At 45.0% G+C, this 20873-nt stretch overlaps 1 protein-coding gene across 1 annotated transcript in view; it reads left to right on the top strand.

The window, feature by feature from the left end:
- pcxb (pyruvate carboxylase b) overlaps positions 1–20873 on the top strand; it is a gene marked incomplete at both ends in the record, with an annotated part of 257867 nt that overhangs the window by 104814 nt on the left and 132180 nt on the right. Inside the window, one exon of the mRNA XM_080023630.1 lies at positions 18370–18552. Coding sequence (XP_079879756.1) covers positions 18370–18552 — 183 coding nt within the window. The remainder of the gene's footprint in view (positions 1–18369; positions 18553–20873) is intronic.

The raw sequence follows: 20873 nt of genomic DNA, 5'->3' as shown, positions 1-20873 counted from the left end.
GCCTTGTTTTTCTTTGCTCTGTCATCATCTGTCCATCTGTGTCTTTCTCTCACACGTTTGCCCGCGTTTTCTGCCGTTGCATCCCTCCCTTTCTGTCTCTCTCCCCCTCATTGTATCTCATTGGTATTATTTCAGCTTGTCTGAGCGAGCGCGAGCCGCCGTCCCACAGGCCAGAACTGACAGGTGCAGATTTCACTCACCAAACGTGTGTGTGTGTGTGTGTGTGTGTGTGTGTGTGTGTGTGTGTGTGTGTGTGTGTGTGTGTGTGTGTGTGTGTGTGTGTGTGTGTGTGTGTGTGTGTGTGTGTGTGTGTGTGTGTGTGTGTGAGCTTGTCTCTCTGACTTTGTCTGTCCAAGCCGGAGGGTGAGATTACCCCCATTTGCTCCATCACAGATCATGACTAAATCATTGATGCTGTGTCTAACTGCATCTGTGTGACCGAGTTAGTAAATAGCTCTGAGTGTGCTTGCGCTTGAAAGTTTGACTCTCAAAGCCATTTTGTTCTCAGGCCTGGGGTTTAAGTACAAGCCTGCTTACTATTAAAAAGCTTTAGTATTAACCATGAGCTAAATTAACATTCTGAGGATCATTTGCCCAGTTTGAAAATCAATTGAAGTTTAACGATAATGATTATCTAGATGATTGCTCCCAGCAAAGTTCATCATGGAATGAGGTGCTCTGGTTTCTCACTCTTTAACTGCCTTTCTTGACACAAAAGAAAAAGGTGAACCAGGACGCTGCTGTAGAGGGCTGCCCCCTGAAACTCTAAAGTCTAATCATCTGTCGGAAACCTGTCAGGGGACTGGGTTTCCCTCAAGTTGAGCAGTTGTTTCTTTTTCTTTTTTTTTTTTTTTTTTTTTTTCCCCAGCCAGTGCTGTGCTTTCTAATAACAGGTTAAAACAATTGGAAGCTCAGAAAATGCACGGGGATAACATTTTAATGGGGAATAATAAATCTATTTTTATATGTGTGCATCGAACACGGCTCTCCCTGTGCCCTGATCGGCGTGCCCTGCTCCTAACGAATAAAAAAAACTTCAAAACAGTGTGGGGAGGGGGCACTAGACTCGTTAAGATGACTTTTTCCGCATGGAGAGGGGGTGATCGGGGAGAGAGTGATGGAGAAAGTGTCCCCGTTATGTGCGGTTTCGTTCTATACCGTTCCATACGCACTTGTTTCATTCCATAAAGAGACATAAAATAACACATCTAAATAATATATTCATGTGAAATGGCGCCGCGCGAGTGGTTGGGCTAACGAGCATCAGGTTAAAACCCCCATTCACACACACACACACACACACTCTCCGGACGGGAGCCCTGTTATGACATTTTGTATCCGCTCCTGTCTAATTCCACCAAGACTCCTCTCTATAATAAACTGATGTCTACAACCCATCATCCTCTGTGTGTCTGTGCCCGAAGACCCTGAAAACGCCACTTGGCGTGTGGCAGGCCGAACTGCCACATACGTGTTGCAGCTTTGCTCCGCGGTCGTCTGAAGCTAGCCCCTCAACACCTGATCAATTTCAAATAATCTGATGCCAATCACCCAGGTTGACTTAAAAAACAAAGTTTATGTAAAAAAATCGGCTCTGGGCTTCAGGGGGTCCTTCGGGTTCCCCGGTTGGTTTGTTGATCTAGCACCGGCCCTGCTGTGCAGCGTCGTGGGACCGCCTTTGCATGCACACACACGTCACCATTAATATCAGCTCTGTCCAACCATTCTCCTCAGCCGCCATGTAACCATTGTATCCCACCAACAATAACCTGCATAATTCATAGCCTGATGAAGAGGCCCCTGAATATAAAGCACAGCACTACGAGGCGGGATGCTGATGCCTGTTTACCTCCCCTCATCCATTTGCTGTCACTTTTAATAGTCTGGTAAGCTCTATTGCCTTGCTAGGATTGAGAGTAATCATGTCAACAAGGGTTTTATTTTATTTTTTTCTGTAATCACAGACGTTTCGTACCTGAAGAGTTTATTACATCCAGAATCCTTGCAAATAAGGAGTTGTCCGGTGACTCGACACTCACAAATGAAGGAGCCTTAATTGCAGCGCCTTGGGGTGTTATACAAATACAGATTGCCACTGTTAACCCAAGGCCATAACAGTTGTGTTTGAATTGACAACATGGATGAAGGGCTGTATTGAATTGTTCAATGCAATAACTGTTCATTTATGTCACTGCTTCATAGCGTATAATATATTTGCGGGTTTATATCTACAGTTTCACTGTAATAAAGGGATGAGCTGTCCCGGCAAATCCTTCACCCTTTTCAAAGGTGGGGTTTTTTTTTAAGTGAAGGAAATTAGTTTCGATCAAGGTAGCGGCGCTGTCTTTGAAGGTGGGGAGAGGATTAGGCGTTGCCTGAAGAGATCCTCTTTAAAAGGCCATTTAAAGGGAAGACAGACAGGGGAGTAACCGAGAACTTGTGAGAAGAGAACGCCTCATTCCGCGAGCGTCCACGCGGGAGGGAGGGGGGATCCAGCCGGGAGTGTGCCGCGTCCGGGTCATCCACCGCAACGAGGGAAGCGGCAAAACAACAGCGGAATTAAAATGGGAAAGAGATTGATGAGAAGCTCCTTCCTATTGAGCCGTTTTCACAATCCAAAATAATATATTCCGATAGCATCCTGGCAATGACACGGTACACTTCAAAGTGGAGTTCTGCAATAAAAGCCCTTTGTTTGTAACATAACACATTCTTTGTACTTCTTCATGGCCAATTTGCCGAGATAAGAATAAAGACAAACTGTAAATCAAGAGAAGAGCTGAATCTCACAGCACAGACAGAGCTGGTGTCAGTGTGACAAAATCATGACAGCACATCTGTTTTAACATGCCGTCACAATCCAACTTGAGTTAATTTGTGTGCTACTTTTCATGGCCCGGGGCACTCGGAAAAAGAGATGCAATCTTAGACGAAGGTTGAATAGAATAATGAAATAAACACCATCCCACCGTTGTGGGGGGGGGCGATAACCACAATGGATTGGAACAATCCAGAACGTGACTAGCTGTTTAAATGACACGGGTGCTGACTTCAGCATCGAGCTGAGGAGCTGCACAGTCTACACCACGACGTTGCTTTTAAAGGGTTCCAGCATTTTGCGTCGTCATGCTGGGAATGTAAACACCCTGGATGCTACAGCCAGTGAGTTTGCAACTGTCACGTTCATTTATCAGCTGCCATGTCATGTGCTAGAAAATAAGTTTCGAGACCACAAAATGGGCAAAGATGTCTGTACCTGTTTTATAGTGTGCCACAGTTGTTCAGCTCCTTTTGGAGGGGCACGTTGGCTTGTGGAAGCAATTTAACTTGTTGCCGCTCGACACGGTGGCTTTTCAAATATTTGTGTGATAACTTAACAGCATTCCATTATTTAAGCAATTGAGTCTAATTTCAGAGTTACACTGAGGTGATAAATGTTTGATGAAGAATTTTTTGGGATAGATTTGAGGGGATCTTTTCTCTCGTAGTTTGCTTGCTTTCAAAATTACGACCCACCTGCACTAGGCTTGGGCACATTAACGATTAAATCGTCAATCTACGATTGACTTCATCGATCGGGATTGACATTGATGACAAACGAGGCTCAGAGCTGTCGAGTAAGCACCGGTGATTCAAGATTCAAGATTTTTTATTTGTCACATACATATACATACTTCCATACATATATGCAGTGAAATGTAATGATGGGATCTCACTTCCTCTCTACAGGCACATGCAGAGACGTGAAGAGGGGCAGGTGCTCAGAAAAAAAAAAATGTAGAAAAGGCACACGGACCCTCATCTCAGGTTCTAGGCATTTTGCCACTTTTGGCAATCGGAGTAGCACAGCGGAGCGCAGATCACAGGTGCCTGCGATGGTGCGCATCGGGACACCCGTGATCTGCGCGGCGCTGTGTGCACATTGCGGGTGTGCCGAGGACACGTTCCTCATGAATATATCTTTCCCAGACAATCCGCTCCCTTGATGCCCATTCACGCTTCAGAAAAAAATTAATAAATAAAAAGAGCACCGTCTGCACCTCCCCGCACATGCCTGCCGCAAAATATGCAAATCTTGTGATTATAATATGGCAGTATATAATATAATCTCATAGAGTAATATGTTGATTTCTTTTATTTCCTTTGTTTTTGTATGGAAAATGAAAAATGTCGACCTAACTAAGAGAATTAGTGTGTTTTTTTTTTGTTTTTTTTTTCTTATTTCTCAGTGCACGTACACGCCGGTTCCCGGCTCCCCCAACTGTGTTTTTATTTTAGATCTTTATTTTTTTGTTTGTTTCGTACATGCGTGAAACACATTCTTTGAACACAGCTGAGTTAAGGGACCGTCCCGTTCCCAAAAAAACCCTGCGCGGCCCAACCGTCGAGGGAGCGGGGCTCGTTTGTCAGAGGCGCTCGTTTGCGCGGATTCGCGTAATCAGTCCCCTCCCTAAACAATCTTCAGTAGCGACAGACGTCCGACCGCCGCGATGGAACCGCTGTTGAATATCAGTTGCTCGAGTGGGTTTGAGACGGTGCAGATCTCTCCCGAGCGTTTTGTTCAGTACGCACGTTCACATGAGCGGTTGGCGTCTCCAGATGTGCCTGAAAATAAACATTTGAGCGAAGTAGTTGAGTTGTGGATGTACAGCTGGGCTGCATGGTTGTTACATGTCTAATTTAAAAGCGGCACGAAGAGAGGCTTCTTAAGAGGCGGGCGGAGGGGAAACGAAACCGTGGCAGTGGTGCAAGGACAGCAGAGAACTAGGAGGAACTAGAGGAGAAGCAGAGTGGAAATGAAAGGTATGGAGTGAACTGAGGGGGAGAGATGAGAGGGATACAAAAGGACAGAGCGGGAAAATTGGTGCGTAGGGGAGGCGCGGCAGAATAGGCAATAATTGATGGAATTCAGGGAGCGAGGAAAAAGGAGAAAGGGAAAGCAGCAAAGATCCTCTATCACTCATTAGGGCCATTATGCCCCCACACACACACACACCCACACACACACACACTTTACCAGTGAGAGGAATGCAAAAAGAAACCAATTTAGTCAGTATACAGAAAAAAAGTCCTTTGATGAAAGCCATTGTGAGAATCTGAAAGGAAGAGGTGTGTGCACGTGTATGAGTGTGTGTTTAGAGGCCATGTGCCCTGTGAAGGGAATTATTGTCCCGGCTTGCTTATTAGACGCGACTGTGTCCATGTGAAAGAAATGACGGGAAGCTGAAAAGTGAGGGCCAGAGAGCCAAACCGAATGAGACGGAGAGGGCGCCCCGATATCGGTGCAGCAGTTGATTTGAGGCACTGATGTAAGGATTAATAAAGCGAGGGATCTCCTGCAGGGGATGAGGGGGGCACAGAGAGCAAGCGCGGCCGTAATTGTTTTTGCGAGGGAGGGAAAGAAATTGGGGCAAAAGACGCTGTATATCAAAAGGAAATGAAGGTGAGATGGAAAGGATGGGAGGAAAATTGGAAGAGAAGTACAGAGGCGGCGGTGGCGGCAACCTCGGGTGCTTTTTGGATTCATGCGGCCTGCCGTCGACGCCCGCAGACTGCCAGACAGGCTGCAGACGAGGGCGGCTTAAGGGAAAGGGGCCTCGTCAAACTAGCTAGATAATAAAGGTGAGGAAGAGGAGGTGAGGAGGTTTGTTGAATCATCAGGTAGTGCACGTAAGGGAATGCAGTCTGGGTATTATTTAAACCAAATCTAGGTCTGTATTGACGTATTCCCGTTGGAGTTTCAACTTGTTTGTTGAATGCCAATCGGGCTAGTGCTGGCAAGGTATCTTATTTTCTTTCTTTGTAGCGTTTCGTTTCTTTTTCCACACACAACAAGAACGCACACACGAGCTCAACAGTTGAAAATATGCCAAATTGTTTTAATTGTACAAGTACTGTACATCATTTGATCCTGCTGATTGACAATATCAGGTGTGAGCTTCAACATGCTTGACAACTCAAGTGTGTGTGTGTGTGTGTGTGTGTGTGTGTGTGTGTGTGTGTGTGTGTGTGTTTTCATGGTAAAGTTTTGCAGCTCCAGAAATGTCTCCTTAAATAGATATACCATTTTTTTCCCCCCCATTCTATGTTATCCAGATGGAGATGAGAAGGTCAGTACCAATCTCATCCTTGTGTATCCAGACCTGACATGTTGAGGCGTGGCATGCTCAATGTGTCAGCTCCGTGCATGGCTGCTGGGTGAGCCAACTTTGGTAGCGCCCGTGAAATTAAGGAAATCTGAATCATGATACCACAAAAAGAGAGTTTCCCCAAAACACTTGGGTGCCCCTTCAAAGGAAATCCGGTGGTTGAGTCTTGGCTGCCTTGTCTTTTAAGCTTTGGGGTGGACTTGGGTATACAGGGTTTTTACACTCCTTGTAAAATATCATAGATGAGAAATACCGATGGATGGTCGTTTGAGGTTTCATTAAGCGATCAAAGGGAAAGGTCGAATAAAAGTCTTGCGAAGTGAGCACATTTATCCAGCAGGGTCTGTTCAGGTCATTTCGGTCTTTTCAGTCATTTCAATAGCATAGCTCTTCAAGGTGTCGCCGATAATCAGTCAAAGAAAATAATGTGTACCGTGCGAGTGAAATTGAATAAGGTTGTGTGTTTCAAGGCTTCTACATTCAGTGTTCCAGAGTATGGGAGAGGGGACATTGTCACTGTGTGAGACACCGTTCTTTGAATTCATCAACCTATTCACCCACTCATTAACTCTTCAGAATACTGTACATGTGCTTGATGGCTCTTCTTTTTCTTTGCCCATAGAAATTAGAATTTTCATTTGAACAAAGAAAAGGGCCCAAGATAATCATATCGCCAAATAAAGTGTGCGCTGTTCTGCGCCATCCAGTATTATATCCTTATTGCTGATGCGTCTTCTGCTTATGTCCTCAGCATCTTGGTCGGACTTGTAACCTTAAAATCCTAGGCTTGGGCGATCGTGCAAAATTCTAAACTGCCGATCGGCGGGGGGGCAGCGATGGGCAATACAGACCTGGACAAATTTGGACGTGGGGGGAAAAAGAAAAAAAAAAAGTGTCATCAATGTCAATCACGATCGATGGAATCGATGGCCTACAGACCTTTGAATCGTTTATCTGCCCAAGCCTATATAGTACTACAACCATACTTGGGAGGGAAGTAGACATTTCCTTGGGGTTGGGTTTGTTCCAAAAAGTGGATTTACTATAATGGCTTCACTGACTTTGGCCAATGGATAGTTTGACCGTGTTTGAATTTTGCTGATCATTATCCTCGTTCCTCAGTGACAATGAAGCTGATATTGATCTGCAGCCAATCTCCTTTTCTTGAAAATAACATTTTCAGAAGCCTCACCAGTGAAGGGGAACGCCGCTAAGAGAGACCGATGTGGTTGTTATTTTCCTCTAGCATTGTCCCCAGAAATGCCCAGTTGCAGCTTGTTGTTGACAAAGTAGGTTGGGCACAAGTATGGCAGGATTTACTTTTTCACGAGTATAAAGGTGACCAGACTAATAGTTGTGTGTATATATACGCCTCTTCATGCAAAATTTCTGAATTTTGGGTGTTTACATCGTCAAAAATTCCTATTCATGGTTAAGACTTAGAGAGGTTAGGAGAAGAATGTTAAATTTACGAGTCACGTAACAGGTATTGTTACTATTACTTTTAAATGTTACCAAGACCATTAAATGTGCAACAGTTTTATTTTCCTTAAGTTTATATTTGCAACAAATAAACATACAGGTTTGCGTCAAAATCACCAGTGATATTTGCAGACCTGCCAACCTGCACACATTTATGTACCAACCACGCAATTCTTGGTCAAAATATGCAGGTTTGAAGTGCCACCTGAAACGACGAGAAAAAAAAACAAACCCATTTAAATATTATTATTATTATTTAATTGCAGAAAACAATCAGTCGATACAAAACAATACCATGCATTTATTAGGTATTTAAACTACATCCCTCCCATTGGACCAGATGCTATGACTTTGTCCTTGTGGTTCTGTAACCCCTCCCTCTCCTCTCACTCACTCAACATCCACTGATATGCAGCACACTGAACGCAGCGGTGCTTTATTATCCACCGAGGCGTAACGCTGCATTGATGAGATAAAATTGGAGGTGGGGGAGTAATGATAAAGCACAAAAATGTGACGGTAATGTTAGCAAACACTGTTAATATCCTAGTGAGATAGATTTGCATATATAGTTAGCCATAGTTTGTCGCATACGATGTGATCAGCCTTGTTACACTGTGGACTTGGGCAATCCTGAAAAACACCAATAGCCGATCGCTGGGGGGCTGTGATGGACTATTTTACCGGGGGGCTGAGGGGTGCGGGATGCGCGTAGAGCGTAATGTAATGTGGCAAATGCGGTCTCCCCGTTCCAGAAGTGCAGGATTTATTATTCACAAGTATTCGCACAAAACATCCAGTTTATACTAAATGAAGTCCCAAAGCAACAGGGAGACGTGCGTCCTCACTGTCCTGACAATGTGTTTTTGTTGACAGACAGGACAGAACGGGACAGTCTCACAGGACAGACTCAGTTCTTAAAAAAAAAAAAAGTTTCATACATATAGGAAACAAACAAAAATAAAAAGGTCTCCAATAAAAAGACTGCTGTCTGGAGGAGAAACAAAAAAAAAATAACTCTGCTTCCATTCTTTGAGTTAGGTTTAAAGTTTTTTTTATTTGCCATACAAGTAAGAAACTAAGGAAACAATAAGTCTATGTGGCGCTGGTAACAGCTAATGGAGCTAACAGCTAACGGAGCCGAGTTTCTGTTCAGAGGAACATGAAGCGTTAAACAGTGATCTGCAGTTTAATATGACAACACAACAAGCTTAATGTAATAATGTGTAGGTCTCAAAAATGACTTGCAGTCCAGGATATTCATTTAACTGCTTGTTTATTGTAACATCTAAAACTTTCTGTGCAATCCCTGTGCACTCTCTTTTACGTACTTGACTGCCCTGACTCTAGGACCCCAAGTAGACCCACATGGTGGTCGAAGAACCATTACTATGCCTTAAGCTGTTTCCAGACAGCTCCACTAATTAAAGCTGAAAGCCCCTTTAAACCAAGCAAGTCTCAACTTGGCCCTGACAGGCTGTGATTGGGCCATTCTGGCAACCAGCAACCCCCCAGTATATATACTGGGTCACCACCTGTCATACTTCCTCTGACATATTATTCAGCTCTTGAGCGAGCTGGTCAGTGAGGCCACCGGTAAGAATTCTCGTTCTTCATTCGTGAAACCAGGGTTTTAGCACAACCCAAACGTTTTACTTCATTTCGAAATCAAGTTCTTACTATGCCATAATGTGTACCCACCGCCCTGACTAACCGCAAGATCAGAACCGATGTGTCCTATGCAAGCCCCCAAAGGCATAGAAGGAGGATGCAGGGTGAACTGCAGCTCATAGCTCTTTAAAATCGCCCACTCCGGCCAGGGTAAAACTGCGCTGCGCATCTCTATACACTCACACAAGTCAGGCATGCTCTGAATTCTGGTTGCAATGACGCCAGGGCGGCTTCACCCAGAATTTGATATTCCAGCCCCTCATCCCATCAGTGAGGGGAGGCTGGGACATTGCCACCGACTCCTTCTGTCATGTTCTGGAGTCCATAATGGGCCCAAACAGGCCCGACACCTTCACTGGAGCATCCTGGAGCCTGGTCTTTTCTTTCTCAAATGTCTGAGACAGGTTGCGCCACAGGTGGCGCTGTGTCACCACCGAAAACCCCATCACACACCCTGCGTCCTGCGCTGCACCTTTGGCCATCGTGAAGTAGAACACGGTGGCCTTTGCCCAGTTCCACGTAGGTCTCCGGGGTGGCCTTCCCCTTCAGCTCCCGTAGGTGCCTGGCCCTGTAAGCCTGCAGCAGGCAGACATTTTTAAGCAGGGCTTTATAATTAGGCCTTGTAGGATTTCTCGGTTAGGTGTTGGACGATATCTGAGGCTTTTCTGGGATGAGGGAAGGGCACAGGTGAGCAGCTACCAAGGGGCATAGCCAGGTATCCCAACTCCGGCTCGGAGTCCAGGGTCGACCACTGCCTGAAAGCCTGAATAGGGGAGCATGTCTTCTGTGAAATGCCCCAAGACGACTTTACCTGCATAATAAAATCCTCCAGCACTGGAAAGTGACACGGGGTGGGGGTGGGGGTGGTGGTGGGGGGGGGCGCAATCCCCAGCCTTTGTAAAATATTCCCCGGAGAGCATGGAGCGAGCCGCCGGTTCGGGGTCTGCCTATAGGATCCCTAGCTTCGCCACAGCCCGTTCCGGGTGGCGCAGCAGCACCATGTGCCTCCTCATCCGGCTCTTCACCTTCCCCTCCTCCTCCACCTTGGAGCCCCACTTGTCTGTGTGGAAGTCCTGCAACACCTGGTGCGCGGGCCAACTCCTCCTGATCCACCTATCCCGGATGCTGAGAGAGATCCAGAGAGGCGGGGGAGCGTGGCCTTGAAACGAGGCCCGAGGACGGAGGCAGAGCCAATTCCTCCTCTTCGCCCTCCCCCAAGACGTTCGTAGGCCTTTCATCAGTACGGGGGCGACTGGGCGACTGGGCCATATGATGGGTGCTCCAGTGGCTCAATCACAGCCTTTCAGGGCCAACTCGATATTTGGTTGGTTTAAAGAGGCTTTCAACTTTATTCAGGGGAGCTGTCTGGAGACAGCTTATGGCATAGTAAGAACTTAAGTTTGAAGTTAAGTAAATCTACAAATAAAATTGCCTCACTGACCTTTCACATTACAACATTTACAGTAAATAAATTTGCTAGAGTACTTCAGCTGAGTACAGTTTGGAGGTAAAAGTACTTTGAGTTTGGGGTTAAAGACACTTTACACAGTGTTTCAGTGTCATTTCACCAAACTTGTCAGAGTTGAAAGTAACCACATTTAGATTTAGTAAACACATTTACTCCAGTCCTGTACTAAGGTACACTGCTGAGGTACTTGTATTTTGATAACAAAAAGGCTATGTAGCTGGTACTGATTACAAAATGACCATTTCCAATGCAAAGTGGTGCGAAAGCATATGAACTAAGCATTAGGCTATTGTGGTACTCAAAATATTTTCCCAGAGTTGGCAGCTCTGTACTTGTCTTTCTTTAAAAATATGTTCACATTAGATAGCCTGGTGATTTACTAAATAAATCAGTTAATTCAAAAAACAGGCTATTTAGCAAGTTAAAGCTCAAGCTAAATTAATTTCAGGAAAAAAGACTTATTCGGTTTAGACAAATCAAACTGGACAAGAATGTTACAGTAGTACGTTGTCTCCACCTAAACTCCAGTTCCATTGGTTTAATGCTCCATAAAAAACAGCACCACATGATGAAGTCAGCCATGATCACTCCTTTACGTCGCAATTCCACAGAGGCAACCTGGGGCAGAGGATCTGCATGTGTGTTAATATAGAAGGGAATGTCAATCTTTGAACATTTTTGCACACAAACCACTTTTATTATCATTTAAAAAATAATCTAAACACTTCCTTGCATGAAATTTTCTTCTTTTTTTTTTTTTATCTTCATTTACTGACCGAAAAAACTAAGTGGGGCACCACCACTGCAACCCAAATGAGCTGTCACCTGAATATCCGAAAAGCCTCCTGAATTTACTGACTTTTTCCTCACGTCTTTTCATCCTTCATTTCTGCTGCTGTTGCGGCGTTCTGTTCCTCGGACATCAGTCCCGATATAAAAACCCAGGCATTTATCGTGCAGGCCTCCCAAAGTGCAAACAGCGTGGCAAATATTTACAAAAATAAAAATGGAAAAATGGGGCAAACAAAAAAAAGTCTTAATTTACAAAGGATTTACCAGAGTTCTTCTTGAACTGTACTTTGCAACCAAACATCGAATGATGAATCAGTGTTACCTCCCCCATGACCCAAGATCAACTGATCAACCTGCCTCCATGGCGGACCTTTTATATCTCCCAAGCCCCTCCGACAGGATGCATTATCATTACTTCAGAGTTATTTTTTATCTTGGTCTCTCCATTAGAGCAACCAAACGGGGCTGAAATAGGCCGAACAATTACTGTAATATTTACGCATAATTGTCATTTACGCAAATAATATAAAAGGCTCAGGACCGTGACATGAATGATAAGTATGAAGATAATTGTGTTCCGAATCAGCCCACTATTGGCACACTCCCGACGCTTTTTAGTATGCGGAAATAGGTACCTAGCAGCGGTTTAGATGAATGAAACCGCGACGGAAAGAAACCAGCAGAAGGTCATCTGAAACTTATGACTGCATAAATAAATGTAGTAGGAAGGGGGAAATGCGGCGTGGCGATGAGGGGGTTAATTACTCGGGGAAAACAGCTGAGTGTAGGGGAGGAATGCGTGGCGCGTGTGTCCGCAGATGCGCTACCCGCCGAGACCAATGGAAATCCCCTCTCACGGCGGCCTTTATCTTCAACCGTAAGTAGCAGAGGAAATTAGAGTTACAGTCCCGAATCAATATGTAAATCAGCCTCCGTGTGTCTGAATAGAAATTCTATCAGGTTCATCCTGCCCGGCAACCAGACACGTGCAAGAAACGGCCACAACGAGAGCCGTTCCCTTTCCCCCCCCCCTTCACACTCCTCACCGCCTCGCCTTCCTTCACTTCGGCCCCGAGTTCCTCGAATCTATCAATTCCCTCGCCGCCCCGCGCGCTCCCTTTCTGTGCCCTTCTCGTCCAGTTCTTTCTCCCACCTCGGCTGGAATTTATTAACGGGGCTCTCGTTTTAGCCTCAAACCGTTTCTGCCTTTCTCTCTTTCTCTCTCTCTCGCTCTCTCTCTCTCTCTCCCCTTGACTCCTTTCCTCCCCTCTCTCCTCGCGTCCGTCTTCTCCTCTCCGCTAATTGGTGGTGGTAGCGGTTGGATCTCGGACGTCGCTGTCACTTGTTTTGAAAGGTGCCACTTATGGGGGGGGGGGGGGGGGGGGGGGAGTATATTGTATACACATGCCCTTCTGCTGACGTCAAAACAAACATATGGCCCTCAGAGAAAATGAATTATTTTTCTGAAGCAGTCATCAGACAGCAGCATGGGGCAGAAAGGATTTGTAACCGCCCCCACCGAGGGCCTTGGTTATTTTTATACCGTCTGTGTGAAATTTACTGCAGTGTTCTGTCAGAGAGGGAGAGAGGATGGGAAGAGAGCGGGAGGTGAGACAGTGTTGGTGGAATGCAGTTCAGGTATAGGGGGTGCAGCGGAGATTCATAATGAGCCAAACACAGAATGGATGGAGAGCGCGAGACAGGTCAGAGCGGGGAAAATGGTGCCAGAAGAATATATTACGGCACATGGATATGAAAATAGTGGATGGGTGTGCGGATAGCGAGATAGCGAGATAATTCCGACGCGTGGTCATAGACTTGTTGTAGGGCTCCATGCAGGCTTAAATTAAATGAAACCAGTGGAAACCGCTGCATTATGGGGGTTCACGATACAGGTAGTGGAGGAGTACAGTTGGGTGCGCGAGACTCTCTCCGCGTAGGTTTTCTTTACGGGATTATTGAGATAAGGGGTTATCTCAATAATCCCGAAAAAGATCGTCGCGATTGATGGGGCGAACTGCGGCGGCTGGCGAGCGAGAAAGGTGGAGAGATAAGACGACTAATGGGTGTGCGCGTGCATTTCAGTGAGACAGTTTCCTGATTCTCACTTAAATGATTAGCCTCTGGGACCGTCCAGAGAGAGAGGAAGAGAAGCATAAAGAGACATATGGAGGCAGAGCTGTAGAATGAGAGAAGAAAGGTTTTGTCTTGTTAGACACAGCCCGTAGCTAAAAAAAAACAGGATGACATCTTGACTTCAATTATTAACATTGGTACTTTGCTAATGATTCTTCACTATAGCTGCGAATCGCCCCTATTCGCTCACACGTACGCCTTCGCTTGCGCTCTCTCTCCCCCCAAATTCTATCCATCTTCAAGGCCTTGAGGAGGCTGTCCGTGCGTGTGCATGTGAGAGAAGGAAGAGAGTAAAAAGAGAGAGAGAGAGGGAAGGGAGCTATCTTGTCTTTGTAGTGTGATATTGTGGCAGTGTTCATCTCATATCTATATGCCCCGAAGCCAAGATGCATATACTTTATATTCCAGTAGATTCACACAAAGGCTGGAACACGCGCGCACGCACACACCCACCCACCCACCACACACACACACACACACACACACACACACACACACACACACACACGCGTGCTCTCTCAACACATACACGTTGTGTGTGCAGACACGCACGCAAGCTGGAAATGGGAGCATCTGCCCTCATTAGCACATGGCAGACAATTGTAAATAAGGAAATGTTTATGCAAACACACAGCCATTTGCCAAGCCAATAACACACACACACACACACACACACACACACACACACACACACACACACACACACACACACACACACACACACACACACACACACACACACACACACTACTTCCAGAAAGCGTTGAGAGTTAGAGCCGCTTTCATGTTTACCTAACCGTTTCCAAGCCTTAATTCAGATTGCTGCTAAAATAGTCTGAAATTGAATCAAATCTCCTCATCTCCGTGTCCGGTTGATTTTTGTATGAGATCCCTGAACCAACTCTGTGTGTGCGCGTGTGTGTTTTCTAGCACAGAAACGTTCATTCATTTTCATCAGCTGATTATTATCAGAGTCCTGCAGCAAAGTATAACTTTGGATTTGGACCTTTGTTTCATTTGCGTCCTTCTCTACAGCCTCTTATATGTTAGATGAAATAATAATCTTGATCGTGTGTTCATGTCAGTGGCTGTACTGTTTAGCAAACCTCACTAGCAAGATGTGATGCTGTTACAACCGGTCAATTGAAGTGCTGAAATCCACATGCTCCCTCTTGGTATTTCAAATGAGGAACAGCAGAGGAACGCAGTATTGATTTTTATTCTTTTTTTATCATGGCAGATATGAATAAAACAATATTCACATTCACTGCCGAATGAAATGTGATAAACATGGGAGTGCAACAAGAGACAACCCTGTCACGGTCAATAATAAGGTGATGCCTGGATATTTCTGAGTAATGCTCCGTATTTGATTCATGAATCCATCGCGCTATCAACAAATCTGTTGATTTGGCTAATAATTGGTTTGTCGAACCAAGCAACGTGATCCAAGCACACCACGGATGGTAACGTTGTCTCTTTGGCTGGAAAAGACACTTGGGTAACGGCAGTGACCCATAAAACATATTCAGAGAGCTCGCCACAAACCATGGATTTTCATTGGGAAGCTCCTCACAGAACCTCCAGGGCCGCTCTCCTCCAGCCCCGAAACCCGATTGCGTTAAATATTAGGTCCTTTATCTGGCTTCGATTTGTGTTAAACTTGTCCCGGTAATATAACATTTAGTACCCTCTCAAGGGCAAGGCGCACGTCACAAACGGCCTCGCCTGCTGTGGCTTTACAAGGCTCCTTGGCTTTCTCCCTGAAGTCCAAGAAAGGCCAAATCAACGCAAACCAATGCACCAGCGCCGTGCGTCTCAGACTGGACTCCAAAATGTACTTGTGTTCGTTTGATTTATACAAAGATGGTGAACACACGCATTAATGTGCAGCACGGTGCTTCAGCAAACACCTTGTCTAGCTGCGCCTGATAGCCTGAGTGGACCGGCGTGAGTTTGTTCACAGCGAGCGGTTGATTTGGAAAGCCTATGTTGTCAGGGCTACAAAAGTGTTTCCCGGGCCTTTCCACGCATTTGCGCAGTTCCCTTCTTCTTTTGTGTGCCCATCTTTTCCTTGAGAGATAAATGTGCGGCTTTCCTGTGAGTCATTGTCACCCTGTTTAAGTGGAATGAATTGCACAAAGCATTATTAAGGGAAAATCGATCATAATGTATGTAGGGCTTGAAGTCATCTACTTAACCAGATGAACGACACTTACTCAAAGTGACTATTGATGGTAGAAAACAGACCCCAAGGCACACTGTCAAAGCCATCAGCAATGGTGTGCTTTCTTTATTGGAGATTAACTGTACCATGGGGAGAGAGCGTATCTCACCGCGCATATACTGTATATCTACAAGGAAAACATCTGAAAGCATCTAGTTCAACATCCACCATCAGGTACACCCGGGGCACAGAATCGACCCGTGTTGGATGGTTATTAATATAAGAAATGTGTTGCCTGATAAAAAAAATAAAAATAAACTGTAGATGAAAGTGGTTGAGGCGACAAAGCAAATATTTTACAGGTTGCTCCTCGAGCCGACCCGCCCTGGATAGCTAAAAGAAAAAGATCAACTTTGTGTAAACAAGCTTCGGTATTAAGGTTTACCGAGTCCGACACCAAACAAAGTGGGCAGAGCGCTCAGGGAGCCTGTCAAACGCTCTGACAAAAATGTTTCTCTCAACCTTCCCTCGGTGTTACCTAAGGTGACCCACACAACTCCACTGTGGCCAGAGCGGGACTACGCTCGCTGTTAAGGAAGACGGAACGATTTAATGGAGGATTAATGGTTCAGAAAGGTGTTTCGTTTTTGCACCAAGGGGAGAGGGATTAAACTTCCACTTAAAACAAATAAACAGAAAAAATAAAATAAAGACTCCATTAAACCCAGGAAAAGCTACAGCGGAACCAACAACTTTGGCACGAACCACAACAACCATGGGGTTCATCATAAGTGCTAGTAAGCCGGTTTGTATAAATATAAGACTCCGGTCTCCAGTCACTTTGAAACTAGGCACTAAAACAGAAATCAGTATCTGTCTCCTCAGAGTGAGCTTGTAATAACTGTTACAGGGAAAACAGGATGTCTATACTGTAATGTGAATGTTTCTTTTTTTGTTTTTACTGTCCAACATACATTGATTTCTTGACTGTTAAAATCAAGAAGCTCATGCCACTGATACATTTATTTTCATTTTTTTTGTCCTAAATGAATAAAGAAATGAATGTATTGATCGTACAAATGTGAGTTTTCACTTAAGAGATGCAGTCAGGCAGCATGAACGGCTTGTTTGGCTCCGAGGGTGAAGCAGCCATTACAGCCCGTTAAGAGCACCCTGGCCTGTGACATGGAGGTTCTATCAGTATGTGCTGTGAAACGCCACACAATATCCAGCAGCCATTCCACTGGCTGATAATAATATACTGGTCACAGCAAAGTATCAGCACATCGCATCGCCCGGTTTGCATCCGTACTAATAAAAATGTTTTTAAAAAGTGGGCAGACCTTGTTATGAGCGGAGGACACCAGGAGCCCCCAGAAAACGAAACGCAGACGCTGAGCTGTACCAAGGTCAAGACCCGGGGAAAGTTTGAGATTTGAATCATAAAAGCAAAGATTAAAAAAACAAACAAAAAAAAAAAAAACATCGCCTAAGCTCTCGGCGTGGACAGCGATGCTTCCTCTGCGCCTCGGCCTCATAAATGTACAGATTTATCAAGGGGAGCGCCTTTCAACTCGGCAGCGGATTTTTATCACGGGGAAGTCAGAAGTCCTTCTCGGAAGCGAAAGCCGCGTTGAGCCTTGAAGCGCGCTTTAAACAATGTCGCAGCCCAATGCAAGTCCAGGTGCTGTGCATGTGAGGTTTGGCCCGGGGTTTAATTGCAAGACGAGCTCTTCTAGTAACAAAGTCAGTGAGGAATTGGCATCCACAGAATGACCGCTTTCAACCAGCTGCGTTCCAGACCCCTTCCCGGCAAATCGTCCGGGGCTGAAACATGGTCAATTTGAGTAGTTTATTTAGCGCTGATAACTGTTTGCGCTGACGTACCCTGTAAAACAACATGGCTGTCAGGAGCCATGTTTTCGTTTCGTCGGTTTTACGATTAACGTTTGCTGTCGAGTGGATTCTTTTATTTATTTATTTTTATTTTTTTAAGGAGTCGTCGATGCTCCATCTCATTTCACCAACTCTTGGACAACTGATGATTCAAATTATTAAAGCTACTTTGAAAAATAGAATCAATACGTGAATATAAGAGCAGTGTATTATTTTATTCACATTTTTAATAATCCATCTGCTTCCCAGTGATTTTCTTGAGTGGAGCACGGAGATGCATAACCTCAGTGGAAACATTTCAGAATCAGAATCAGAATCGTCTTTATTGCCAAGTTTACACGGACAAGGAATTTATCTTGGTGTTCGGTGCATACATGAAACATAAATGTAAAACAATAAGTCAAATATTGGTGAAATATACAAGCATATGTAAACTGAGGCTGTTTTTTTTTTCTTTTTTTTTTCTTTTTTTTATTAAAGCTGTACAGTTTCTGACTCCCACGTGACTTTTTCTGACTCCCATGCGTTTATTTTGATTGTTAATACTCCCCCTGCCGCGGCCCCCGGTTAACGCGCAACGCGCCGTCTCGTCCGCTGTCTCCTCCCAGGTGTTCCGCAGCGGCGAAGGGATGGGCATCCGTCTGGACAGCGCCTCGGCCTTCCAGGGCGCCGTCATCTCCCCCCACTACGACTCCCTGCTGGTGAAGGTCATCTCCAGCGGGAAGGACCTGCAGACCGCCGCCTCCAAGATGAGCCGCGCCCTGGCAGAGTTCAGAGTGCGGGGGGTGAAGGTAGGACTGTGTGTGTGTGTGTGTGTGTGTGTGTGTGTGTGTGTGTGTGTGTGTGTGTGTGTGTGTGTGTGTGTGTGTGTGTGTGTGTGTGTGTGTGTGTGTGTGTGTGTGTGCGCCGGTCGACAGAGTTTCCGAATTGGTGTGCCACCGTCCGCCTGAGGTGGGGATGGAAGTGGCGGCGCAGCCGTGGATGTTAGCCGCTAGTCAGGTGGCATTGTTAAAGATGTCACGCGGCCCGAGCTGTGACTCAGCGATGACTCCTGCGTATAGGCGCACATCTGACACGGTTAAAGATGTCACTCGGATTTTGTCTGAGCGTTTCCCCAGTGCCGGCGGTGTTTTGAAGCCCATTAATGTCATTAAGAGGGTGGTTTACCGATACATCACAAATGGAATAAGAAAAGGCGGTGTAAATGGTGTAGGACGTTTTTGCTGCATGTGTGTCTGGAGATTTTTTTTTTTTTAATGGATTATTGTCCATCCAAAGGTGCAAAGCAGTCCATTTTTTAACCGGTCAGTGACGTACTCAGACGTCAATGAAATATAGATTTGTTCATATAGGGCCATCGTCGAGAATGGCAAATGATTGAACAATTTCTGATGGGGGAGGCTGAGTGCTATGTTGACATGACTGTACTGCAGCAGAAGCTTGCTACAACATTCACATCTTCTGACACCTGAAGTGTCATGATGTGATGGAGCGTGGTGCTTTGTACACACACACACACACACACACACACACACACACACACACACACACACACACACACACACACACACACACACACACACACACACAAACAAACACTTCTCCCTTTGAATAGCGATGTAGAATGCACCCTCTCTTACGACTGACTTGCTTCACATACTCGGCGATATGCTACACCACACGTTAACGTCTCTTAATTAGCTGCAAATTCGAAACACCGGGTGCAGGTGTTTTTCTGCAACTCTACGGCTTGTGTGACAGGTTGCAAGGTTGTCGTACTTGAGTTTCGACTCGTCTCATCTGTATTGACTCGGATGTGGTTTTTCGACTTGGATGGCGCTGGTGTGGCATCGGCTCCATTGGTTTCTCTGTAAGTTCGCCCCAACACCTTAAAGTCTTGGACGCGATAAGCATCGGTCTCGGAAACAACTCACCGTATACCTCTGCCACTGTGACTTTTAGTACTAAAACACTCAAAGGGTTGCACATTTTGAGAAAAAAAAAAAATTTGGAAATTAAGCTGTTTGCAAAGAGGTTCACAGAGGCAATGCAGGGATATAATATTTTTTTCCAGGGAAAAACTACAATCTGGAAACATTGCTTTGGGATGACCAAATATAACTCGGAAATGACCATCATCTCTAAATATTTACAACAGGATTCTAAGATGAATTAACAGATTGTATTTTAAAATCCAATATTGGAGAACTCGGCTGAGATTATGCATATAACTGAAGGTGAATTTGGTTTGAATGGGATTTCAGAGTAATACTCCAGCTTTCAAGTGGTACACACTCAAATACTCATTATTTAGAGTACGGATTGTTGAACACTAGTCTTAATTTTGATCCGGTGATAAATGACAACAGATAATTAGGTGAGTGCATCGTGATATCCTGAACCAAAATCGAATTGGATGGTGGGGTGCCCAGAGATTCCCTCCCACATTCACAACCCATGCACAGAATCCATTTGAGATCACTGTCCACGGGCAAGTCATCAATTTATTAAATGACGCCCGACAGTCTAAATTGGATGTGCTGGGGTGGTTGACAACAGTTCATTCTGTTTAAGTGGAAAATGTGTTATAGATGGACTGTACCAGTGTGTTGGGTGACATGCCTGGAAATGAAATGCGGTTGAAGAGGAGTAAAGATTTGCGGTTTCGTAATTTTAGCAAAACTTTCTTAGGCTTACTGTTATTCGTACACAGATTGTGTAGTTACTCATTTTGTATTCTGAATTGATGGCACATAAGTTGTCCTAAAAAAAATTAAGCTATTGTTTTGCCAACTTCTTATGTTGTGCATGTACAAGTACAATATTTAAAGCTGTGATGACGTAATTTTATAATAAGCCAAATTGGACGTAAACTACTCCCGGCTAGGTGCATGTTGCTTAATTTACTCTGAAAGCGTGTATACAAACTCCCATGCAACATACATATTAGTAGTTTTCTTTTTCCACTTTATCTTCTAAATATTAGGTCAGAGCTTGAATTCTGTACTGTAGATTGCATAGTCTCCTGCAGTCGCCAGTGTGGCGTTCTTCATTCTACTACATTATACAAATTGACAGAAACGATGTGTGCACAACAGTGCTAAAGCACAGC

Source organism: Zeus faber (genome assembly GCF_960531495.2).
Source record: "Zeus faber genome assembly, chromosome: 22".
Taxonomy (NCBI): domain Eukaryota; kingdom Metazoa; phylum Chordata; class Actinopteri; order Zeiformes; family Zeidae; genus Zeus; species Zeus faber.
The sequence above is the reverse complement of the archived record's forward strand: the minus strand, read 5'-3'. Positions and strand labels throughout refer to the sequence as shown.